The sequence below is a fragment of the Nicotiana tomentosiformis genome, chromosome 5, assembly GCF_000390325.3.
Source record: "Nicotiana tomentosiformis chromosome 5, ASM39032v3, whole genome shotgun sequence".
NCBI lineage: Eukaryota > Viridiplantae > Streptophyta > Magnoliopsida > Solanales > Solanaceae > Nicotiana > Nicotiana tomentosiformis.
This window is the reverse complement of record NC_090816.1, coordinates 81,233,954-81,260,876: the sequence shown is the minus strand read 5'-3', so window position 1 is coordinate 81,260,876 and position 26,923 is coordinate 81,233,954. Positions and strand designations below refer to the sequence as shown.

At 39.2% G+C, this 26,923-nt stretch overlaps 1 protein-coding gene across 1 annotated transcript; it reads left to right on the top strand.

Annotated features, from left to right (window-relative positions):
• The first annotated feature begins 17,108 nt into the window (after nucleotides 1-17,108).
• On the top strand, nucleotides 17,109-24,479 carry LOC138892663 (uncharacterized). The gene is made up of 12 exons (XM_070176397.1): nucleotides 17,109-17,537; nucleotides 17,914-18,896; nucleotides 18,947-19,143; nucleotides 19,616-19,678; nucleotides 19,784-20,314; nucleotides 20,411-20,752; nucleotides 20,807-21,045; nucleotides 21,148-21,884; nucleotides 22,776-22,858; nucleotides 23,464-23,570; nucleotides 23,634-23,843; nucleotides 24,006-24,479. The coding sequence occupies exons 1-12, from the start codon at nucleotides 17,109-17,111 to the stop codon at nucleotides 24,477-24,479; spliced, it is 4,395 nt and encodes a 1,464-aa protein (XP_070032498.1).
• Nucleotides 24,480-26,923: the final 2,444 nt, after the last annotated feature.

The window sequence follows — 26,923 nt, the reverse complement described above, 5'->3', positions numbered from 1 at the left end:
TATGTTTATTGATGCCCTGGCCATAAATTACCTTAGTGGAATAGTGCCTGTTAATCAGATGGCAGTCCTAATTCCTTACCTACCCCAACAAAGGAAAGTAGAATTATCGTTTTCTGTATTTCTATGAAGTGAATTAGATGCAAGTCTTTGAATTCCAGATCTGTTAAATCTAAGGCTGTGTGATCCTTGCAATATAATTTTTGCATACCTACTTTATGAACCAAAGGTTCCTCTATTGCAAAAGCAAAAACATCATGTGATGCCTATAGATGAAAAATATACACTTGTGAGATCCGAGTTCTCTTTACCCCTTGTTTTCTTTGGACAATCCAACATTTTGTTACTATCTTCAGTTTCTTGCTTTGGAAATAAACATGATTCTGTCCAAATTCTATATAGATGCCTAGCTGGTTTCTAACCATTCCTGCAGAAAATGCTTTAAAGTTTGTCCGTCTGATAATTGTTGGCAATACTCCTTTGCTTTGGATTTGAATCTCCAGTGTAAATACATATAATTTGGGAATTCTGGCTTCTATATGGATGATGAAATTAATAAAAGTTTTACACTCCAAAGTCCAATGTGCTCCTAATACGACCGGAGCAAGGAATAAGAGATTAATTATCAGTTAATTATTTTGTGGAAAAAAAGAACTCTTAACGCTTTTCATAAAAAATAGGTCCCAGGCCTTCCCGCCTCCCGGACCATGTGGAAGTATCAAATTGGCCACCCATTTTGTGAAAGAATAAGACTTGTTATGAAAGATTATGAAGAATTGAAGAGAGAATGTGCAGAATTTTCTGTATCAATTTTATTCCATGGACTGCCTTATATATATACAAACATATCCTCTGTATATTTTATGTAAATAAAGAATTATAAAAGAAAATAAAATCCTGTACAGTTGTCTAATTGTTATTTGCTACCAATTAACAAACTAACTACATTTATTCTTTACAGTGCTATCTACGCGTCTCACATGTGTGGGAATAATTTTGGTATCCAATACTTCACAGTTGCCTCACTTGATCTGAATGGTTGAGATTAATTCTATCAATTCCTTCGTCAATGGTTGTGATTGCTCCACATCTCAAGTCCTTTTGTGCAAGTAAAACTTTCTTATTCCTTGTTATATCCGAAACATCTTCCTTTGTCGGAAATCCCCTTTCCTTTATTTGAAGCCCTAAATTCCTTTTCTTACTTTCCCTTAATCGTTCATGGGGCTTCTTCTCATCATCCCCCCTCAAGTTGGAGGGTAAAGAAGTGACCCCCAACTTGCTAAGAATAGAATTATGTGAAGGCCCTGAGAGTGATTTAGAGAATAAATCGTCAAGTTGGGAGGAGGAAGGAACAAAAGAGAGAGTGATGAGGCCAGATAGAAACTGTTGCCGAATGAAGTGGCAGTCCAATTCGACATGTTTCGTGCTTTCATGAAAAACGGGGTTGCGGGCAATGTGAATCGCCACCTTGCTATCGGAAAAAACAGGAACTGGCAGTGATGGTGAAATTGACAGGTCGTCAAGAAGGGGAGTGAGCCAAGTGAGTTCGGCGACGACTTGGCGCATAGATCTATACTCCGCTTCTGCAGAACATAAGGAAATAGATGCATGCTTCTTGGACTTCCAAGAAATTGGTGATGCACCAAGGGTGATATAAAAACCACTGACGTAGCGGCGACTCTCCGGACAAGACGCCCAATCAGCGTCGCAGAAAGCAAGCAGACGAAGAGATGGGTCAGAGTTAAAAAGAATTCCTTGGCCAGGATCTGATCTCAAATAACGCAATACTCGAAGAGCTGCTTTGAAATGAGAGAATCGTGGATTTTGCATGTATTGACTAAGCTTCAGCACTGCAAATGATAAATCTGGGCATGTGTGTGAGATAGTTCAGTTTTCCAACAAGATATTGATACACAGTGGGGTGTTGAAGAGAGTCCCCTTCATCTGCAATCAGTTTGGAGGATAGTTCAAGAGGAGATGAGACACAAGGCTGATCAGAAACATCGAATTCCTTCAATAAATCCAAGGTAAACTGTCTCTGACAAACAATTATCCCCTGCTTTTCTCTGAGAACTTCTATGCCTAGAAAGTAATGTAAATTTCCCAAATCTTTTACCTTAAACTCAGTATTAAGAAAGTTTTTGAGTGCTGTGATTTCTTCTGGATGATTGCCACTAATAAGAATGTCGTCTACATAGATTGAAATAATACAAACGAAAGTCCCTTGCTTTTTGAAAAACAACGAATAGTCGTTTAAGGAAGAGGACTACCCTTTGAAGCTTAGTGCACCAGCAAGCTGAGCATACCACTGTCGTGAAGCTTGCTTTAAACCATATAATGATTTCTTGAGGAGACACACTTGATTAGGACTAGGAGAAGATAAACCTGTCGGGAACTTCATAAAAACTTCTTCTTATAAATCCCTGTGTAGGAATGCATTATTGACATCTAATTGATAAATAGGCCAATTCATCTTAGCTGCTACTGCCATTAGACAGCGTATGGTAGTCATCTTGATCAATGGGGAAAATGTCTTAGTATAGTCGACTCCCTCTCTCTGTATATCCCCCCTCACCACCAACATGGCCTTCAGTCTTTCTACTGTTCCATTGGAGTTGTGCTTTACCTTGTATACCCATTTACAAGGTAAAGCTTTCTTGCCGGGTGGTAAAATAGTCACTTCCCCGGTGTTATTGGCTTTCAAAGCTTTATCTCTGAAAGCATTTCTTGTTGCCACCCTGGATGCATAGAAGCTTGAGAGAAACTACTAGGTTCTTAAATTTCTGAAATAGATTGCATGATGTGCTGATTGTGATTAGATAAAGCTCCAAAAGAATAGACACGAGGTTTACTAGGTTGAGCAAAACAGGAGGTAGTCAAATCTGTGAGGTAAATATTGTTGCAAACATAATCATTTAGATGACTAGGCCATTTACTCACTCTGGTTGACTTCCTAAGGATTAGAGTTGGAGTCTTACTCTGTACAGGGGTATCAGGAGAATTATAGAAGTGATTTCTACTCTGCTCAGGAGTATCAGGAGAATTATAGAAGTGAGGTGAGTTGACTATGCTAGGATTAGGTAAGGAGGGCAATACAATATCAGGTTCCATGGTATAGGGTGTTGGATTATATGGTGAGTTATCAGGAGGTGAGGAGATAGGAAATATGGGATCTGTGAAAGGGGCGGATAAAGCAAATGGGAATTGGGATTCATGGAAATGAACATCCCCAGAGACAATAATCTTCTTGGTGTCCAATTCTAGCAACTTGTAACCTTTTTGACCCAAAGGGTAGCCCAAAAATACACATGCATTTGCTCTTAGGTCAAACTTGCTTCTACCATTTGATAAAGTAGAAACATAACAAAGACAACCAAAATTTCTAAGATAATCATAGGAAGGGAGCTGTCCAAACAACATGAAATAAGGGGTTTGACCCTGAAGTACTTTAGAACGCAACCTGTTAATTAAAAATGTAGCAGTCAACAGACACTCACCCCTGTAACAAATAGGAACTTGTGATTGAAAGAGCAATGCTTTTGCCATTTCCAAAAAATGTCTGTGTTTCCTCTCAACTATGCCATTTTGTTGAGGGGTTGCAACACAAGATGATTGGTGAATTATTCCTTGAGAGGAAAGAAAAGCAACATCTTGAGATCCTTTCCCAAGCTCAAAAGCATTATCTGTCCTTAGTTTCTGCACCTTCACACCAAACTGTCTTTCAACCATTGTTAGGAAATTCTTTAGTACCCCAAAGGCATTACTTTTGGTACTAATCAGGAAGCTCCAAGTCCCTGTGTTGAAATCATCCACAATAGTTAGAAAATATTTAAATCCATTATTAGTAGGAACTTTGTATGGACCCCAAATATCAACATGTATTAACTCAAATGCTCTTTTAGGTTTAATTTGACTTAAAGGAAAATGATTCCTAGTTTGCGTAGCTTTAGGGCATATATCATAGAAACATTAAGAATTAGAAGGAAATGAAATAAAACTGAGATGCTTCATTGATGAAAAGGCAAATGCCCCAATCTAATGTGCCAAAGGTTTACATCAGAGATTGCATTTGCATAAAATTGACAAGGAACTGAAACATGACTAAAGACATTCTGTTTTGATGTTTGAACTACATTTTCTTGATTCATATACTTGGTTCTATCAGCAGTAGGCTCCAATAGATATAATCCTTCTCTAGCTTCACCAAAAACTTGAGACCTCTTCAATAAAGGGGCATGCAATAGACATTGACCAGATGAGAATAAGATAATGCAATAAAATTGTGAACAAAATCTATTTACTGATAGTAAATTGTATTTGAAACCTGGGACATGAAGAATATTTTCCAGAACAAAATTAGGTAAGATAGAAATCATGCATATATGAGTGACTGTGACTTTGAAAGAATTAAGAAGATTAATATTTATAGGAACTGGAAGAGGAGATAAAGAGATAAAAGTATTTGAGTCAAAACACATGTGTTCTGAAGCCCCTGAATCTATGATCCAGTGCTTGTATTAACAACTGAGAAACAGGTTCCAGAATATTTGATAATTGTACCAGCTATAACATTTGCATTAATCTCTGAGCTAGAACTTCCCGATTCTCCCACTTTGACATGTTTGATCAACTGAACCAAGTGCGAAAACTGATCTTTGGAAAGGTGTTGGTTTAGTATTTGATTGCAGTTGCTGTTGTTTGGATCTTCTCCCTGTTCTCTAGATAAAACCCTATTACACCTGATTGCAGGTGCAGGGCATGAACCATTGATAAATCCCAATTTATTTTTAGCTGAAAGAGCTATCAGTACTGATCTTCTCCAGCTCTGAAACCCTTTTCCATCAAAAGCAGCATTGACAAGCGTCATTCCAGGAGCATCAGATGAATAAAGAAAGTAAGGATGATTCTAATCAATGGTGATTGCATTCCCACGTGCATATTGAGTTAGGGAGGTCTTAGTATTGTCAGGCATGATGAATGTGATGGAAAATTCTCATATAGAAGATGATGAAAAACTTTTTTCAAGGATCGAGCTTCACTGCTCTGATATCATGAAAGATTATGAAGAATTGAAGAGAGAATATGCAGAATTTTCTGAATCAATTTTATTCCATGGACTGCCCTATATACATACAAACATATCCTCTGTATATTGTATGTAAATAAAGAATCATAAAAGAAAATAAAATCCTGTACAGTTGTCTAATTGTTATTTGCTAGCAATTAACAAACTAACTGCATTTATTCTTAACAGTGTTATCTACACGTCTCACATGTGTGGGAATAATTTTGGCATCCAATGCTTCGCAGTTGTCCCTCACTTGATCTGAATGATTGAGATTAATTCTATCAATTCCTTCATCAATGGTTGTGATTGCTCCATATCTCAAGTCCTTTTGTGCAAATAAAACTTTCTTATTCATTGTTATATCTGAAACATCTTGCTTTGTCGGAAATCCCCTTTCCTTTGTCTGAAGCCCTAAATTCCTTTTCTTGCTTTCACTTAATCGTTCATAGGGATTCTTCTCATCATGTTATTAGATCGAACTAGACTGAGAAAAGATCAAACACAAAAGTGACGAGACGTTTAAACGATGTAAGACGAAATTGTTTAAGACATCAAGAAGAAACCCATCATCCATCTGAAACATAACATAACCCTGTGCAATCAATATTAGCAAATAACACGAGTTCGAAATTTCAAACATGACAATTATTCATACAGAATAACTTTAACTTATTAGAATCTAATGATCCTTTTTAATTAAGCAGATTTTAAAAGTTTAGCCAAACAGGCTACGTGTTAGACAATAATATTTGAATCCATGATCAACAATAGTTAACCTAGTAATGTAAAATTATTGCAGAATATAAAATCATCCCGTTTGATCAAATATAACTCAATTTAAACTAATATTTTTTGAAATTTATGACTTCAACGAACTCGTAATAAATAATAAAAAAAGTGTTAGGGACACTGGTAGCCTTTCTAGCCATGATTGTCATTAGATTTATAGTAACTGTCGGTGTTATATATCTTGGTTGATACATATAAAATGGGTTACGACATGCTTGATTCTGTTGAGATTTGATAATTATGTTTGTACTAAATTGATAGTCTAATAGTTGTTAGTTGGTTGTAAACACTTTTCTTTATTCTACATACGTGTATATAAGGACACTTAGTGTGATTAATGAAGTCTGAGATTCATTTTTCCAATTTTCTTTCTCACTCTATGCTCTTTCTGTTTGTGCGATTTGGAACTCTCAAAAACATCTTCATTGTTGCTCAGATTGAGCTCAATTCAAGCTACATGATATGAATTTGATACGGTATCAGAGCCTAGTCGCTCCAATTCAATCTTTCTCAACTGAATCTCCTTCTTCCTTTTTCTCGTGTTCTTAAGTTTTCCCTAATTCGAACACCTTCTTCTCGTAGTAATTTTTTGCCCTAATTTTGATTGAGATTGTTTTTTTTCTCTCATAATTTACTCAGTTCATTCATCAATTATTCACATCTCTTTTTACTCATGGTTGTTGACGATCTAAGTAACACACCTAATGGTGATATGAGTATTGTAACTGCTGCAAATTCTGGAATCGATCCGAGTGATCTTTTATATCTGCACCCGTCGGAAAATCCCGGAGCCATGCTTGTCTATGTTCCTTTTAGCGGAATATGATACCGGTCATGGAGACGCAATGTACTACGTTCACTATCAATCAAAAACAACTTAGGATTCATCAATGGAGAATGCAAGATTTTCAATCTCCCAAATTTCGACAATGAGAGCGATGCGATGATATGGTAACCTTCTGGATCCTGAATTCTCTTTTCAAGGATATCGCGGACAATGTAGAATACACAAATGGTGTAGTTGAGCTATGGACAAAACTATATGATCGATATAAGCAAACAAATAGCGCCAGGTTATATCATATTCAAAAGGAAATAAATGATTTGTCTTAGGGAGTGCTTGATATCACCAGTTATTATACTAAGCTGAAAAAGCTTAGGGAAGAATTGAGCAATTTGAGCAAGAAAATTCAGTGTACTTGTCATTGCACCTGCGACGTAAAGGAAAAAATGTACAAAGTCGAGTAAGATATGTGGTTGATATATAGTTTCTTATGGGATTAAATGAAGTTTATATTGTAGTTCAAGGAAGTATGCTCACGATGAACTCATTGCCTTCCCTAGCACAAGTATTTCTTTACTGATCCAAGATGAGAAACAATGAGAGATTAAACCAAGCAACCAGATGTTTGTTGAATCCTCCTCACTGAATGTCACCAAGCCAAGTAATCAGATATTTGCTGAATCCACTTCATTGAATGTGAATAATCCCAAATCAAACACCTACAGAATCAATTACTCTTCTATTAGTAACAACTTTAGTAGGAATGGGAGGCCTATACCAATGTGTGATTACTACAACAAGCCTAGACACACTAAAGACATGTGATATAAATTGCATGGATACACTCAGAATAAAAATCAGAATCCCTATCAAAGTTAAAATCAGAACCAGAGATTTAACAAGGGGAAGGGGATAATAGAAAATGTACATGGTTCTGTTCCTGGCATAATATCTAACAAAAGAGATGAGCTAGATGATGTGCATGAATGTCAGAAAGTCAGTCTTTCTATGAAGCATTATGGACAAATCATGAACCTGTTGCAGCATTTTCAGCTTGGAAATAGAGGAGAGTCGAAACATAACCAGCCATATCAATGGGGCTGTAAGCTTTGCAAGTATAATTGTATGTACCTCAATTGATTTTGATAAATTATCATGCAAGTGTTTCAAAAGTAAGGCTAACTCTTGGATATTAGATGCAGGGGCTTCAAACCATATGGCCTTCAATAAATCCCTATTAACCAATATTATAACCTTGCCTTATATCTGATTGGTTATCCCTCCAAATTGCTATAAAGTAAAGGTAACAGAAATTGGCAGTGTAACACTTGTATCCAAGATTACTCTGCATAAATACATGTTTGTACCTTCTTTTAGGTACAATCTTATCTCTGTTCATTGCCTAGATAGTTCAAATCCTGGTAGCATTGTTGCATTCATTGATAATTCTTGCATTATGCAGGCCCCTTCAATGAAGAGGCCTCTGGAGATTGGTAAGGCCAGGGATGGCCTATATTTCTCATGTTCAAAATGCTTGAGGAACAACTACTCAGACTCTGGAGTCAATAGTCTAGTCTCTTGTCTTGTTACTTCCACTTGTTGCACACACAACTCACAATGTCATCATCTTCCAACTGTAAATAGGTCAATGTCCACAAATAAGTGCTCTTCATTTCCAATTGTAAATATTCCATGCTCAGATAATAAAAGTCATTTTCTTACTTTGAATTCTCAGTTATCTTCTAGAAATGATATGAATGTTTTGTGGCATAATAGACTTGGGCATGTACTCTTTGCCAAAATGAGAGGGATCTCTTCCATACCTGCATCCTTTCCACCCACACAACCTTTTCTTTGTTATGTTTGTACAATGGCAAGACAAAGGAGATTACATTTTCCTCAGAGAGCCACTACCTCCACAGAAATCATCCAGTTGTTGCACAGACTTATTGGGTCCCTGCCATGTGTCAAGATATGACAATTATAAGTATTTCATTACAATGGTAGATAACTAGCACATCCATTTGGACTCAGTTGCTAACTTGTAAAAGCAAATACCCTTCAAGTCATTAAAACCTTTGTTTCTATGGTCAAAAATCAGTTTGACACCACCACTAAAACTATAAGATCAGACAATGGATTAGAGTTTACCAACACAGAAGCAGTACTATGTTTTCAGTCCAAAGGGATCATTCATCAGAGAACTTTCCCTTGCATACTACAACAGAATGGTGTGGTGGAAAGAAATCAAAAATACTTACTAGAAACAGCTAGAGCACTCTTGTATCAATCCAAAATGCCAGTAAGATGTTGGTGAGAGTGCATTCTGTGTGCAATATTTTTCATCAATAGATTAACTTCCTCCCACCTTCAATCCAAATCCCTATATGAACTGTTATATGGAAGAAAACCAACATATTCTCATATGAGAAGTTTTGTATGTCTTTGTTATCCTACTGTACCCAAGATACACATGGATAAATTTGAACATTAGAACAACTCTCCATATTTTCGTTGGATATCCCTTTGGTGTAAAAGGGTACAAAGTCCTATGCCTAGTGTCACGACCCAAAATCCAACTAGTCGTGATGGCACCTAACCCAACCCGCTAGGTAAGCCAACTTTCAACTATCCAATTCCAATAACAATTATTAAAGCAATTTAAGTAAATAGTTATCTTAACCTTATACATTCCCCAAGAACTGGTAGTACAAATTATGAGCTTCTAAGAATAGAGTATACAAAGCGAAAATAAAATAAATATATAGTCTGTTTGAATAATAAATAAGCAGAGCTTTTATAAATCTAAGGCTACCCTGAACAAGAGGCAGCTACAACAGGAACGTAGGTACATCTTCAAATCCCGCAACCATCGAGCACAACAACAACAGCAACCAACATCTGCACACAATGTGCAAAAGTGTAGTATCAGTACAACCGACCCCATGTACTGAGTAAGTAACAAACCTAGCCGTAGGTTAAAAGTAGTGACGAGCTTCTACCAAGGTCGGATCCAAAACCACTAGTCCACAACAGTCCATAATAACATAAAGCAAATAATACCAGAAGTAATCTCAGAGATGAAATGCTCAGCAAAATCATGATTTTAAAAATAATAGTTCTTCCTTTCAAGTACATCAGTGGAAACCCAAATCGTTTACCGAAGTTGCCGAAAATATAAATAAGTTTTAAAACATTAATTTTTCCAAAATCCTTTCAATAATAAATAAAATATCTTATTTTCTTTCCAGATAACCAGTGTAAAACAAATGCATCACTATGCCTATATGTCAACATGTGTGAGACATCTTGAATAATGCGATACCGTACAGAATGAGGAAAACACATCTCTATGCATGTATGTCATGTGTGCATGTCAATGCAATGTATCTCAGAGATTGTACTCATGTACTCACACTCTCAGAGTACTTAATCTCACTGTCTCGCATTCTCTCTCACTATGCTCAGCACACTCAATCACTCAGCCCTATACAATACCTGCTGCGGCGTGCAGCCCGATCCCTGTTTATAGTTGACTGCGCTCACTAGGGGTGTGGGCAGACTCATGAGGGGCTCCTACAGCCCAAGCGCTATAAGCACGTACAACTCACGTGCTATAATATCATATATGGATCCGCACGGCCAACTCACGTGCTGCACGGACAACTCACGTGCTATAATAATAATATCTGGATCCGCATGGCCAACTCATGTGCTGCACGACCAACTCATGTGCTATAGTATAATATATATAAAGCCAATATGGCTTGTTGCGGGGTGCAGCCCGATCCCAAAAAAATATCTTCACAATCAGGCCCTCGGCCTCGCTTGGTCATCAATCTCTCCAATCTCTCTCTCATGGGCTCACAATGTCATGAGAATAGCCCAAAATGATGATATGATGTATCAATAAATAACAACAGAGACTGAGATATCATATGCAATGAAATGAATATGACTGAGTATGAATTTTCAATTCAAAATATATAATTCACAACAATATGACCTCCGTGGGTCCCAATAATACTGGCACATAACCTCAACATAATTTTTAATATGCTTTTCAACTCAATTTCTTTAACTCATAAAACCGCATGAAAAATGCCAAGATCATTTAACTACAAAATTTCACAAAAACAATTATGTCACAATTTCTATAGTGCACGCCCACACACCTGTCACCTAGCATGTGCTTCACCTCCCAACAATTCACGAAATACATATATTCAGGGTTCATACCCTCAACTCCAAGATTAGAAGAGTTACTTACATCAAGCCGTGAAATTCTTATTCTGCATTGTCCTTTCCTCGTGAATTGGTCTCAAAACACCTCGAATCTAGCCATAAATAATTCGTTTCAGTCAATAAAATTCATTGGAATTAATTCCATAAGAAAATAATAATTTTCCATAAAAATCCAAAAATTAGCTCAAAAATCGCCCATGGGGCCCCATCTCGGAACTCGACAAAAGTTACAAAATCTGGAAGCTCATTCAACCACGAGTCTAACCATACTAATTTTACCAAAATCCGACCCCAACTCGAGCCTCAAATCTTCAATTTAAACCAAGAGGGTTTTCAAACTTTTCAAACTCAATTCACCAATTAAATGATAAAAACAACTATGGATTCAGGTAATTTAACCAATATTGAGTTAACACTTACCCCATTATTTTCCTAGAAAAACTCTCGAAAATCGCCTCTTCCCGAGCTCCAATCCGTCAAAAACTCAAAATGGGACGAATTCCCATTTTCAGAAATTAAACTCTTTGTCCAGACCTCTCTTCTTAGCGAACGCGACAGGTTCCTCGCATACGCGAAGCATAAAATGTGCTGCCCAACATTTGCTCTTCGCGAACGCGAGACACTGCTCACGAACGTAACGCTTTACGGAGCCCTTCTTAGCGGAAACGAGCTCCCCTTTGCTAACGCGAAGGCAAAAACCCATGCCCACTATTATTTTCCTTCGCGAACGCGATACCCCAAACGCGAACGCGATGCACAACCCAACTCCTCTTTGCGAACGCGAGACCCCCTTGTGAACGCGAAGAGTAAATCATGCCTGCCTAAAATTCCTCTTCGCGAGCACGAGGTCCCACTCGCGAATGCGAAAGAGAAAATTCGAAAAATGCCGCAACAGATATCAGCAATCTCACCAAGGCCACAAATGATCTGTTAACCATCCAAAACTCACCCGAGACCCTCGGGACCTCAACCAAATATACCAACAAGTCCTAAAATATCATACGAACTTAGTCTAGCCCTCAAATCACCTCAAACAACGCTAAAACTATGAATTGCACCTTAATTCAAGCCTAATAAACTTTGAAACTTCCAATTTTTACAAGCGACTCCGGAACCTATCAAATCACGCCCGATTGACCTCAAATTTTGCACACAAGTCATAAACGATATAACGGAGATATGAAAATATTCGAAACTGGATTCTGACCTCGATATCAAAAAGTCAACCCCCGGTCAAACTTCCCAAAAATCCAACTTTCAGCATTTCAAGCCTAATTCCACTACGGACCTCCAAATAATTTTTTGGACACGCTCCTAAGTTCAAAATCATCATACAAAGCTATTGAAATCATCAGAATTAAATTCTGAGGTCGTTTACACATAAGTCGACATCCGATCTTTATTTTTACTTAAGCTTTAAACTTTGGAACTAAGTGTTCCAATTCATTTCAAAACCTCACTAGACCCGAACCAATTGCCCCGGCAAGTCACACAATAACGGTAAATCCCAATTTGAGTAGTAAATGGGGAAACGGAGTTGTAATACTCAAAATGACCGGTCGGGTCGTTACACCTGGCCACCAAGATGACACACAAAGTCCTATGGGTACAAAGTCCTGAAGTCACTTCTTTTCCTTTCTGTTCTTAAATCTGTCCCTTTCTTTGACTATATAACTAATGAGAATTAGCATTGTAGTGATGGTGAAAAAGGTATATATGTTACATCTGAAGATTTATCACAAACTCAGTCATCACACTCTCCTCATATTACACCTTCTCCCAATCCATTGCAATCACCTAGCACATCCCAGTTGCTATTTACTCACTCATCAAATATTTACCCTTCATCCACTTCTTCATTAGATACCTTTCTAGTTGTTGAATCTAGAAAGTCACATAGACAACACAAGACCCCTACATATTTGAAGGATTATTTTCATTCTCTACCTAAACTGAAACCACCCTGCAATGAACAAAGTGATGTGCCCTTTTCCCTCAATAACTTGCTTTCCAGAAACCATCACGAGTCACCTGATATTTTAAATCATGAGAGTCAGACACTTGTGAGAAACATTTGCAATGGCACTGAACCTTCTTCATATGTGGAGGCAGCTATGAATCCTGTTTGGTAGTCAGCTATGACACAAAAGTTTGAATCTTCACATGAAAATCACATTTGAGAGTTAGTACCTTTGCGAGTTGGAAAGAGATCCATAGGGTGTATATGGGTGTATAAATTCAAACATAAGGCATATGGTAGCATTGAAATACCCAAGGTCAGATTAGTTCTGAAAGGATACACCCAACAAGCAAGAACTGGTTATACAAAAATATTTTCCCTTGTGGTTAAAATGACAACTATGAGAACCTTGATAGTTGTTGCAGTGAAAAAGGGTTGGAGTATATTCTAGCTAGATGTTAATAATGCCTTCCTACATGGGGACCTATTTGAAGAAGTATATATAGAGGTACCTCAAGGCTTGGCAGTGGATAGACAAGGACTAGTCTATAAGCTTAATAAATCTCTATATGGGCTAAAACAAGCTAGCACACAATGGTGTGCCAAATTAACTGAAGCATTATGTTTCAAGGGGTACACACACACTATGAATGACTATTCTCTGTTTTGTAAAAGGACAAAGGGCTCAACTATATATGTAGTTATCTATGTAGATGACATAGTGCTCAAAGGGACATACAAGAAGAGATTGAGAAACTGAAGACTTTTCTTCATAACAACTTCACAAATAAAAGACCTAGGAAGACTACACTATTTTCTGGGATTAGAGGTTCTTTACAAAGGAGATGAAGTCATCATATCACAAAGAAAGTTTGCACTTTATCTATTGAAAGAATATAACCGTATGGACTACAACACTTTGTCTTCTCCACTTGATCCCACAGTAAAGCTAAATGCTAAGGAATGAGTTGTCCTGAAGGACCCTACTTACTATAGAAAGCTTGTTAGGAAGCTGAATTTCCTCACAAACACAACATTGGACATAACATATAGTATACAATATCTGATTCAATTCATGGATGATCCCAGGGAGCCTCACTTGAAATAAGCCTTTCATATACTTAGGTATTTGAAGGGGGACCCTACTTTGGGAATTTTCATGTCCCAGGAAGGAGATTACACAGTCAAAGCCTATTGTGACTCTGACTGGGCTGCATGTACAGATTCCAGGAAGTCTGTGAGTGATTATATAATATTATTGGGAGGCAGCCCAATTAGCTGGAAATCGAAGAAACATGAAACCATATCATTGTCTTCAGCAGAAGCAGAGCATTGAGGAATGTGGTTGGTCAATTGGTCTGGCTTAGCAGGTTGTTTGAAGAACTTACCATTCCTTTTCCCAAGCCTATTGCAGTCTACAGTGACAATCAATCCGCTCTAAACATAGCTGGAAGTCCTATCGTCCATGAGAGAACCAAACACATAGAAGTAGACTGCCATTTCGTGAGGAACATGTTGCAAGAAGGGATGATATCTCTGCATCACATTCTCACTGGTGATCAACCTGCAGATGATTTAACAAAGTCCTTGATAGGAATTAAGCAATCAGTTGTCTTACGCAAGTTGGCTGTATTTTCATCACCTCCAACTTGAGATTTGATAATTATGTTTGTACTATATTGGTAGTCTGATAGTTGTTAGTTAGTTGCTAATTAGTTAGTCTGTTGTCGACACTCTTCTTTATTCTACACACACATATATAAGGACACTTAGTGTGAATAATGAAGTTTGAGATTTATTTTCCCAATTTCCTTTCTCACTCTATTCTCTCTCTGTCTGTGTGATTTGGAACTCTCCAGAACATCTTCATTGTGTCACGACCCAAAAACCACTGTAGGTTGTGATGGCGTCCAAAGCTACCATTAGGCAAGCTAACAATTTAATCAATACGTCAATAATAAATCCAAAATTCCTTCCAAATAATTAAAGAAATAGAAAGTGAAAATCGTTCGTTTTCATAAAAAGTATTGATGTTATTATTCTAAATATTCGAATATGGCCTAAATATAAATTCGAAATCATAACAGAATATAATCACGAGCAAAATATAAATCCCCAAAACCCGGTGTCACAAGTGCATGCGCATCTACCAGAATATACAGTACTACTACAAAAGCTATGTGAAATAGAAAATAGACAGAATACAATAAATGAACAGGATGGGGACTCTTTGTGCTGCGTATCGTAACATATAGATCAGCTTGCCACAAAGTCTCCTTAGCAACTGCGCTTACGTGCCTAGATGAAAACCAAAAGTACTTGTCTTATTACCTAAAGCATGGCATGAGTCTTAAGTCTATCGGTACCTAATAAGGAATCCTAGCATACGCACGAACACTCGTCACCTCATACGTACGTAGCTCCCACAACATGTAGTACATAATAATTATAACACCTACAGGGTAAATTTCCCCTCACAAGGTTAGATATGAGACTTACCTCACTCTGATATTCTAATAACTGGCTCCAACGCCTCTCTAACTCCTCAAACAACCACCAAACGATCTGAAACCAGTTAAATAACGTGCAAACCAATCAATATATGCCCAAAGACTTGTAATTTACCAATTAATAACAATTGCCCAACTCCACACGAGAAGTCAACCCCCAGGCTCACGTGCCTGGATTTCGAAATTTTTTGAAGATAAACATTACCCATAGCACTAGGAACTCAAATATATAATTTATTCTGAATTCCATGTCCAATTTCGTGGTCAAAATCCAAAAATACCATTTCTAGGTTTTGTTCCAAATCCCACAATTTATACCAATTTTTATGTTAAAATCCATATATAATCCATGTATTAAACTTACAACATGTGAAAATTACTTACCTCATGATAGATCATGAAAATGGTTCCTCCAAATCGCCCAATCAAGAGAGAAATGAGTTGAAATGAGCAAAATCCCGATTTGGCTAACATATAATCTACCTGGGCATCCTTCTTCGCGAATGCAGCATGTGCATCGTGTTCACGATGAACAACTCAGCTCCAACTACAAAATCTTCTTTGCGATCGTGAGACTAGCCCCGCGAACGCGATGCTTTACCAGGATGCCCCTTAGCGAACATGACCATGCCTCCATGAACACGAAAGTTGAGTCCTCAGGCCCAACTTATCTTTCGCGAACGCGACCGGACTATCGTGAACGTGGAGCACCGCTGCCCAAACCTTTGCGAATGTGACTAGCCAATCGCGAACGCAAAGAACAAATGACTTCCAGCTCAAATTCTTCTTCACAAATGCGTTCTTCTGATGGTAGGCTAGAAACCCGTATTTTTGCCATAGTATTGCACTCTAATTACTGCATTTTACGTGTCTTTGAGCTTAAATGATAGTGAATTACACTTATTACGTGTTTTATGCCTTGCAGGAAGTGATTCGAGCTAAAAAGTTAATTTTTAATCGATCAATTTGGAGCTTTGAAGTCTGAGTAAAAGCCCAATAAACTAAGCCGGGATCGTATTCGGGGGTCGTATACCAAGTTTGGATGTCAAAAGAGGATGACACAATTTCATTCTGAGAAAATGACACTACAACACTGCATGGGACGCTGCAGGGGGCGACACGACAGTGAAAATCTTGCCTGACAGGAAAAATACATGCCCGCTAATAATCTCCACAGACAAGCACCTGCGGCAGTTGAGAAGGGATAAAGGATCGAGTGGATTGTTTTTGGGTCAGCCTTCAACTCAAAATACAATGGTGAACAACGAAGAGATTGTGGACCTAGCTGTGAGAGAGGCGGCTCAGCAACAGGAAGCACGGTTAGCAGCTGAAGCAGCCCGTAGAATTGCATATAAAACAGTCGATGGGGAGTGAAGGTTCAATCCCAATCGAAACATTATCGAAGATGAATTTGAAAATGCAGCCCCTAGGCCTGGGAGGTCTCTAGGAGATTATGCCAGACCAATGTACAATCAGCAACAATCTAGTGTGAGGCCTCCACCCAATGATGCCAATAATTTTGAACTCAAACAGGGAGTCATCTAGACCATTCAGAACAATTGCATATTCAGAGGCAAACCCAATGAAGATCCCAACAACCATCTGATGGACTTCAACGAAATTATGAACACATTCTGCTACAATGGAGCATCACATGATGCTATCTACCTCAGAGCATTCCCTTTCTCACTTAAGGATAATACAAAGCAGTGGTTGAGAAGTCTACCCATAGGGTCAATCCGTACGTGAGAGGAAATGACTACCAAGTTCTTAGAAAACTATTTCTATGCTGCTAAGACTGGACAGATGAGGAAAGAGATTCACAATTTCAGCCAAGGTGAAGGGAATACAGTGTTCGAGGCATGGGAAAGATTTAAGAAGCTATTGCGGAGGTACCCTCGTAACAAAATAGAGCAATGGATGCAACTCCAGGACTTCTGGGACGGGTTAAACCCGTCTTCAAGGAGATTGCTGAATAGTGCGGTTGCAGGTCCTATGATGAAGAAAACTCCTGAAGAGATTATCACACTTCTGAATGAACTATCTGAAGATGTAGAACAATGGTCCACTGACCAAGGGAATCGAAGAAGATCAATGGGAGTGCACCAAGTAGAATCGCTAGTAGCAATGCAGGCCCAAATTGCAGCTATGGCTACGGGCATCAAACAACTGACGATAGCTCAGGTGCAAAACCAACCACATGTGGGATGTGACATCTGTGGATTGGGACTTCCTACACATGAGTGTCAAGATACAGCTGAGGAAGTCAACATTGTGGGGAACTTTAATAGAGGAAACTACTAATGTGGGAATAACTATAATACTATGGTTCAAAGAGATCCAGTTCTTTCGTAGAGTTCACCTAGTGGGAGTCTGAACTCATGGCAGCAAAATAATCCTAGACCCTAGGGTCAGGGAGCACCAGGTTTTCAGAACCAGCAGAGGCAGCAATACCAGCCACAACAGCCAAATCAGTCTAGTATGGAAGATCTCATGAAGGCATTCATCAACAAAACAAATGAAAAATTCGAGACTCAGGGCACAACTATCCGAAATTTAGAAAGACAAATGGGACAAATTACAAATCTGTTATCTGAGAGGCCTCCTGGGACTCTTCCCCTCTGACACTGAAAAGAACCCAAAGGAAACAATCAAAGTTGTATCTCTGAGAAGTGGCAAAACATTGGCTGACCCAGTGGTGAAAGCTAGACCCGAGGTGGTGAGCAAACAGACTGAGACACCAGTAGAGAAAAAGAGTGAAGAGAAAAAAGGCCAGAATAGTGGGGTGCAAAAAGAGATTGAAGAAAGTAGACATATGGCAGCTCTACCATTCCCTCAAAATATGAGGCGGGAGAAACTTGACAAATATTTTAGGCGATTCTTGGAGATGCTTAAGCAACTTTATGTGAACATTCCCTTCACAGAGGTACTCACTCAAATGCCTGCTTATGCAAAGTTCTTGAAGGAAATCTTATCTAGCAAGAGAAAATTAGAGGAAACAACATTGGTCAAGCTAAATGCCCACTGCAGTGCCATATTGCAAAATAAAATTCCCCCAAAGTGTGGGGGGCCCAGGAAGCTTCACCATACTATGCTCGTTGGGAGTGAAAACTTCGACAAGGCCCTCTGTGATTCTGGGGCGTCTATAAATCTAATGCCTTTGTCTGTATTCAGGAAACTGGAAGATGAGCTTGGAGTCATCAAATTAATACCAGTATCCCTACAACTGGCTGAACAAACCACCATTCTACCTGAGGGAATTATTGAATATATTCTAGTACGGGTGGACACGTATTTGTTCCCCGTAGACTTTATTGTGGTGGATATGGAGGTGAACAAAGAGGTGCCTTTAGTTCTAGGGAGGCCATTTTTATGTACAGGTAGAGCTATCCTTGATATTTGTGAGGGGCAGCTTATGCTCAGAGTGGGCAATAAAAAAGTGGTGTTCCAGATGAAGAGGATGATGAAATACCCCAGTGATAAGGTGTCCGCCTACTCGTGTTTCAAGCTTGATGTTGTTAGGGAATTGGCTGAAAAATACAAGTTTGACAAGATTGTGGGGATACTCTAGAGAGGTGTATTACTTAGTCTAGAATAGTGGAGGATGAAGATCCAGAAATAAAAAAAGAGGCTGAAGCTCTTGAAACTGAGGATCAAGTGCTTGATGAGGAGGAACTAAAAGAGGAGGCTTCTAAGCCTAATGTGAAATTGAAAGTCCTCCCCACTCACTTGAAATATGCTTTTCTTGAAACTAACAATTTTCCTATGATTATTTCTGCTGACTTGACATGTACATAGGAGAAAAAACTGGTGGAGCTACTGAAAAAGCATAAGAAGGCCATTGGCTGGGGGCATAACTGATATTCAAGGAATCAGTCCAACCATCTGCATGCACAAAATTCTGTTGGAAGAAAATAGCAAGCCAGTGGTGCAGCCCCAACGCAAGTTGAACAAAACTTTGGAAGAGGTAGTGCAGAAGGAGATCATCAAATTGCTAGATGCGGGAGTGATTTTCCCCATCTCTGATAGCCAGTGGGTAAGTCCAGTGCAAGTTGTACCTAAGAAGGGAAGCATGACAGTGGTGAAAAATGAAGACAATGAGTTGATCACCACAAGAATAGTCACCGGGTGGAGAATGTGCATTGATTATAGACGGCTGAGTGATGCAACAAGGAAAGACCACTTCCCACTCACTTTTATTGATCAAATGCTCGAGAAAGTGCCTGAACATGGATGCAACTGCTTCTTGGATGGGTAATCAGGCTACAATCAGATACCCATTGCCCCTAAAGATGTTGAGAAGACCACATTCACTTGCCCGTCAGGTATTTTTTCTTACATGAGGATGTCGTTTGGGTTGTGTAATGCACCTATCTTTTTTCAGAGGTGCATGCTGTCTATATTCTCTGATTTAAATGGGAAGTGTCTAGAGGTGTTCATGGATGATTTCACCCTCTTTGGTGATGAATTTGAGGATTTCTTGATGAATTTGAAGCTCGTGCTTAAACATTGTAAATCCACTCACTTGGTTCTTAACTGGGAGAAGTGTCACTTCATGGTGAAGGAGGGAATTTTCCTATGCCACAAATTAACTACACATGGACTTAAAGTTGACAGAGCTAAGGTTGATGTAAAATCTAGGCTCCCTCCACCAACTTTTGTGAGGAGCATAAGAAGTTTCTTGGGACATGCTGGGTTCTATAGGAGGTTCATCAAAACATTTTCCAGCATTACCAAGCCGTTGACCGCATTGCTAGCAAAAGATGTCAAGTTTGTTTTCAATATGGAGTGCTTAAGAGCATTCGAATTGATAAAGGAAAAGCTTGTGAGTGCTCCTATTATGGTGACACCAGATTGGAGCCAACCATTTGAGATAATTTGTGATGCTAGTGATGTAGTTGTGGGAGCAGTTCTGGGGCAAAGAAAAGATAAAATGTTTAGGCCCATCTACTATGCAAGCAGTACGCTGAATGATGATTAAGTGAGCTATGCCACTACTGAGAAAGAGTTCTTTGTTGTGGTCTTTACTTTTGACAAGTTTAGATCATACCTTGTAGGGAGTAAAGTGATTGTACACACTGATCACTCAGCCTTGAAATACCTGTTAAGTAAGAAGAAGTCCAAGCCGTGTCTGATGTGGTGGGTATTATTGCTCCAAGAGTTTTACTTGGAGATTAAAGATAAGAAGGGCACAGAAAATCAAGTCGTAGATCATCTATCTCGACTTGAGAAACCTCCGATTGAAACAGTTGAAATAAGGGAAGAGTTCCCTGATGAGAAAATTTTCTCCATAGATGTAGTCTCCGAAAGGCCGCCTTGGTATGCTGATGTAGCCAACTATTTGGCTAGTGGATGGTTGCCTCATGACCTCACTTGTGATCAAAGACGAAAGCTTCAAGGTGAGGTAAAACGTTATTTTTGGAATGACCCTTTCTTGTTTAAACTGTGTGCAGATGGTGTGATTCAAAGATGTGTGCCCGAAGGAGAGATGGCAAGCGTTATGTCTCATTGCCATGATGAAGCAGCTGGAGGACACTATGGTGGAAATTGCACTACAGCAAAGGTCATGGAAGCAAGTTTCTTTTGGCCTACTTTATACAAAGATGCAAGAGCGTATGTAGCTGCATGTGACAAGTGTCAGAGGGCAAGTAATATTAGCAAGAGAGATGAAATGCATCTCAACTCTATTCTGGTATGTGAAATTTTTGACATTTGGGGTGACTTCATGGGTCTGTTCCCAACGTCGCATTCTTATGAGTATATCCTAGTAGCCATTGACTACGTCTCTAAATAGGTCGAAGAAATCCCTACTAGGACCAATGATGCTCGGGTGGTGTGTGAGTTCTTACAGAAGAACATCTTTACCCGCTTTGGGACACCTCGAGTGATTATCAGTGAAAATGGGTCACACTTTATGAACAAGCAGTTTGTTGCATTGATGTCCAAGTATGGGGTCACACACAAAACAGGAACCCCATACCATGCCCAAACTAGTGGGCAAGTTGAAGTGGCTAACCAGGAACTTAAACGAATTCTTGAAAAGATGGTTAGTGCTTCTCATAAGGATTGGTCTGTAAAGTTGGATGAAGCTCTATGGGCGTACAGAACTGCGTTCAAAACAACTATAAGGACTTTACCATTCAAATTAGTGTATGTAAAATCATGTCATCTACTTGTTGAGATAGAACATAAAGCTTATTGGTCAATTAAGATGCTTAATCTTGATCTTAGTCTTGTAGGTGAACATAGGTTGGCGCAGATGAATAAATTGGACGAGTTTAGACTGGACGCGTATGAAAATGCACGAATTTTCAAGGAAAAGACAAAAAGGTGGCACGATCATATGATTACGCCAAAGGAGTTTCATGAAGGGGATAGAGTCTTACTATACAATAGCAGACTTAAGTTGTTCCCAGGAAAATTCCAATCAAGATGGACAAGTCCATATGTGGTAAAACATGTCTCACCGTACGTCGCCGTTGAAATTCTGGATGAAGAAGGGAATGAAATCTTTAATGTGAATGGGCACAGGTTGAATATCGTACCTTGTTGGAGGATTTGACAAGCAATCCACTAGAATCGTGATAAAATGAGCCTAAGTGTTGGAGTCAAGCTGACGACTATAACTCAGAACTACTTCTAACCCTTTTTCTTGCTTTTTAGAATAGTTTAGATAATTGTAGTTTAGGATTATTAGAGTTTAGGAGTTGTGGTGCTTGTTTGGGTAGGTATATGCATGAGTTGGACATAAAATAAGTACATAACAGAATCGGGGTGCAACCCGTGAGCTAAATATCAAAAACGAGGCGAACTCTGTGAAAATTGGCCTAGCGCGCCACGTAGGGCACCCTGTCGTGCACCGCGCCATGCCAAATGGCTCTCTAACAAAAACAATCCTGCCTCTGATAAGATCCACTACTGCGCGGCGTGGGGCGCCGCACGCCGCGACGCGGTAGTTCAATTTTGTAGTTTTAATTTATATAAAAAAAATTGAAATTAAAAATAAAACGCCGAGACCCCCCTTTTTCTCCTTCTGAGACCCCCTCCCCCCCCCCCCCATTCTCTCTCACATATCTCTCCTCTCTAACTCTCCTCCAATTCCCCTATTGTTCTTCTTCTCAAATTCTTTCCACACACACCTCCAATCCCTCCTATCCATCTTCAAGGTAAGTCTTCCTCTCATCTCATCTCTTTTCTTCTAGTAGTTGCTTGTAGTATTTAAGTAGTTTTATTTTATTTTGAACCAAACCCTAGGTAGATGTAGTTGTGTTAATGTTCTTTGCCTATTATGGCCGAAAATGATGCTTAACTTGTGGGGCTTTCATTGTTCTTATGATTGTGGAAGATTTTTGGTATGTCTTGGTGCTTATTGAATAAATATATGGTAAAGTATGGCGGATGTGCCTTTATGTCTGAAAATAGGAGGAAAGTTTGTGCAAATTTAGAGGACTTTGTGCCATTGTTGCATTGTGGTGGTGTTGTGCTTATTGTAGGGTGGTTGATTGGTATGTTGGGTAGTAATCTTAGATTAATGGAAGTTTAAATTATGAGGTAAATTTGGTGACTACCATATGCTTGATGAAATGCCTAAGTGACATAGAAGATGACATTGTAGCTTAACTGGATGCTAATTGTTATGAGATAATGTGATGCTATATGATAAGTGTGGGGTGGGAGGTCATGTTTTTATGTTGTGAAATCTTAACGTTTTAGCCCGAGTGCTAATCGATTGGCCACCCCATGTTAATGTATTGCTAGGTGCTAATTCGAATGTCCGATTCATGCGATATGCTTGTGTAGTGTTGTATTTTAACTTCTGCATTTTGTTCGTACTGAATTAGTATAACTTCTTATTTTTCTTTTCTTAATTACTAGCTAGCTTCTTGATTTTGTATTTTACATTAGTATAGTCCGTGGTTATGTTGTTATAATATTATGTTGATGGTTGGGGGGGCTGTTGATTGCTTGTGGCGTGCTTCCAATGGGGTAGTCTGAGTCCCCGATATATATTGTACTTGTGAACATTCCAATAACATAAGTGTGAGGTGGTTACCCCGTTTGGCCTTGTTTTGTTTTACGTGTTGTGGCTAATATTGTTCGTCTTGTGCAGGTACAATGTCTTCTGAGGTTGCCTCTAGTAGCCGTCGAGGAGGTAGGTGGGCGCCTCCCCCCGCCCCAATGGAGGAGGAAGAGGAGCGCATTGATCCAGATGCGGATGTAGTACCATAGTGCAAATTTGGTATTCGGGCTGTCCCAGTCCATGCTAGACATTGGTTCCAGATGTTTGTCCCTGCGGTGAACCCAGAGCCTAAGGTTGCTATTGACGATAGGAAGTTGGCCCGAAAATATAATGAGATATACAACAACATTCGGGCTTTGGGTTTTGACTGTCTGTTCCGTCCAGGTGATGCGGTAAACATGAACCTGGTAAAGGAATTTTATTCTAACTGGCAACCTGAGGCCAGCCTGGATGCTGTGTATGAAGTATGGGTATGAGGTAAAGTGATTCCATTCTCCTCCCAAGTGATCAATCGGACTATGGGTTTCACAGAGCATTCCCACAAGCTCTTTCAGAGGTTTCTCCGTCGGCCAGACTATCCGGATATCCGCCGATAGCTATGTGGCGGTGACTCTTCTGCTGCATGGACACAGGATGTGAATGAATTCCACAAGGACATGAAGAAGGGAACATTCCATTGTCTGGCTAAGGTTATTTTGCGATTAATCAATGCCAAAATCATGCCCACCCAAAGTGAATCTGATGTCTTACGGCTGAAAGTGTATTTGATCTATGCCTTTTTGACAAGGATGCGGTTTGATATTAGAAAAATCATGTTGGAGCACATGGTGAGAGTGCGAACACTAGGGGCCTGCCGCCTATTCTACCCGAGTATGATCAGTCAGTTGTTGCAGGCGCACCATATAGAGGAGGAGTTTCACTATGACCGGACCATCCCCGTGACATATCCTATCAAGGCCTTTGATATCACGGTAGTAATAGATCCTCCTCCTGCTGCTGCTGCTGTTACTTCGGACCAGAGACTGGTCCGTGTTGGGGAAACACTGCAGCTGCTGTTTGCTGATTTGAGCCTTCGCTTTGCTCGGGGGGAGACTGATTTCGCATAGCTGCAGCAGGACCACCCCCTTTCTGCTGTCACTCAGTAGTGGTTGGGATCTGTGGGGGGAGGACAGCTGCCACAAGATAAGGATGTGAACTCCGTTCCCTCCTATTATGAGGAGTATTTGTGCACCTTTGAGGGTGCTGATGATTAGGCCAAGGGCCTCAGGGAGTCACCTTTTCACTCTTGTTTTACTGTTTTTCATTGGGGACAATGAAATTTCATGAGTGTGGGGTGGGGTGCTCCTATTTGATTGTATTTGTTTTTGTATTTGTTTTCTATTTGCCAGTTGGTTTTGTTTGATTTGTTTCTTGCTTTAGTAGACAATATGGTGTGTAAATTATAATTCTGAATTCTATCGGCCTGTAATAGTTAGTAATTAATTATTTAGTTTCGACTCTTCCCGACGATGGATTTTGTCGACTGACTTCTTGAGGGATTTGAAGTCGAACGAGAAAAATACAAACAAAAAAAAATTGAAAATCCAAAAATATGTCTTTTATTTTATTTTATTCTATTTTACTTTCTTAGGTAGTGTAGTAATTCCCCCTTGATTTTTCTTTGTGTCGCGGTTTTTTTCCAAGGGTTTTACTTAAACCGGGTGTAGTTAGTTTTTTTGTTTTTGTTTTATAGGAATAAAGAATCTTGAGTCACACTGCTAATTTGAAGCAATTTTCCTTGACTGCATATGCCTTGAGAGTGGTAAGTTCCTTAGTCGTGACGCCTAGGCACAGTTCTTGACTCTTAGATAAGTGCCTTAAATTGCTTGATTGTAACTCTGCTTAACTGCTTTGACTAGAGAGTCGGGAAAGATCCGATCCTAAGTGAGTTATGTGCCAATGTGTGGGTGAGGTTTTTGTTGATAATTTGTGCATGTCAGTTGATGTCTAGAACTTGCCTTGCGTGTTTGCAAAGAGAAATAACAGTTTTGTTCAGTTTAGAAAGTGATATAGGCATTTCTTTGTTGAGCCAGATATATGCTTTTGCCCACCTAATTAATGGTTATCTTAGTTAGCTCTTTTGAGCCTGTAATCCTATTTCTTTGGCAACCACACTATAAGCTTGACCCCTTTGTTTGAATTGTCTAGCTGTTTGAACCTTTTACCTCTTTTGAGTACTTGAATTTGGTATGAGCTTGTTAAAAACTACAAGGAGGTATAGTTAGGTTTTGAGTGGAACTATAGAAAAGGCGAAAGGTGCACTGTTGTGAGAGCCACTTGTAGAGAATTGAGAAAACAAGAAGAGAAAATCAGAATCTAGAAAAAGAAAAATTGTTGGTGTTTGTATATATTATAAAGAAAATTTATTCCTTACTAGTGGTAAATTTTGCTTTGTCTGTGCTTAAAGAAATTATGAGCTTGATGTCAATATGATGTGAAGGTTGGGATTTGGTTCAATACAAGTGTGAGGTTTAAATTGTGAAATTGTAAGTATTAAAGTGCTCAGGGAGGTGTATCCACTATATCCATATGTATCCTACCCGCCCCGCAGCCTACATTACAACCAAAATAAAGTCCTATTTGATCCTTGACTGAATGAGCTCAATTAGTAGAGTATTACACTACGGGCAAGCTTATGGTATATTCTCTATGGCACATGAATTTTATTTTTGAGAGTGAGTGAATTCTTTCTATCTTGAGTTCCTATTTGTTCTTGAATTTGACTGTGTAGGGAACTACTCTCTATTGTTTGTGTGAGGGCACATAACTTATGAAGGTAAGATAAAGTCTTTGACCTCTGTGTTAGAGTAAGTGAACATGTTGTGAAAAACGCACGGTGCTTTTGAGTCGAGTCTTGAGGTTAGGATATTATGACATGGTGTTTAGTCTATTTTAAATAATCTTGGCATGGTGTGTTAGGGAGGTTGTTTGATGGAAAGGTCGTCCCTATGTGAAGTGTAGTTTGATTGCTCGAGGAAGAGCAATGGTCTAAGTGTGGGGTGGTAATAGTCTAAGGCTAGAAACTCGTGTTTTAGCCATAGTATTGCACTCTAATTACTGCATTTTACGTGTGTTTGAGCTTAAATGATGGTGAATTACATTTATTACGTGTTTTATGCCTTGCGGGAAGTGATTCCGAGCTAACAAATTAATTTGGAGCTGAATCGATCAATTTGGAGCTTTGAAGTCTGAGTAAAAGCCCAATAAATTAAGTCGAGATCGTGTTCGGGGGTCGTGTACCAAGTCTGGATGTCAAAAGAGGATGAAACACTTTCAATCTGAGAAAATGACACTGCCGAGCTGCATGGGGCACCGCAGTGCGCGATGTGGCAGTGAAAAACTTGCCTGACAAGAAAAATACATGCCCGCTGATAATCTCCATAGGCGCGGCGCGGCGTGCAGCGCGGGGCGCGGCGCGGCGCGGCACAGATGTACAAAAATCGCGGAGTAGTTTCCAACTTCAGCTTGGAAAGAGTAGCTTCGTCCGTGTTTGTTTCTACATGGTATAAAT

Bases quoted from the DNA above. Each gene is read 5' to 3' on its own strand.
- LOC138892663 (XM_070176397.1), top strand. From the start codon at position 17,109: ATGACTACCAAGTTCTTAGAAAACTATTTCTATGCTGCTAAGACTGGA. The intron at 19,679-19,783 runs GTATTTTTTCTT...GGAAGTGTCTAG, and splicing joins CACATTCACTTGCCCGTCAG to AGGTGTTCATGGATGATTTC. The intron at 20,315-20,410 runs GTACGCTGAATG...CATACCTTGTAG, and splicing joins GCCCATCTACTATGCAAGCA to GGAGTAAAGTGATTGTACAC.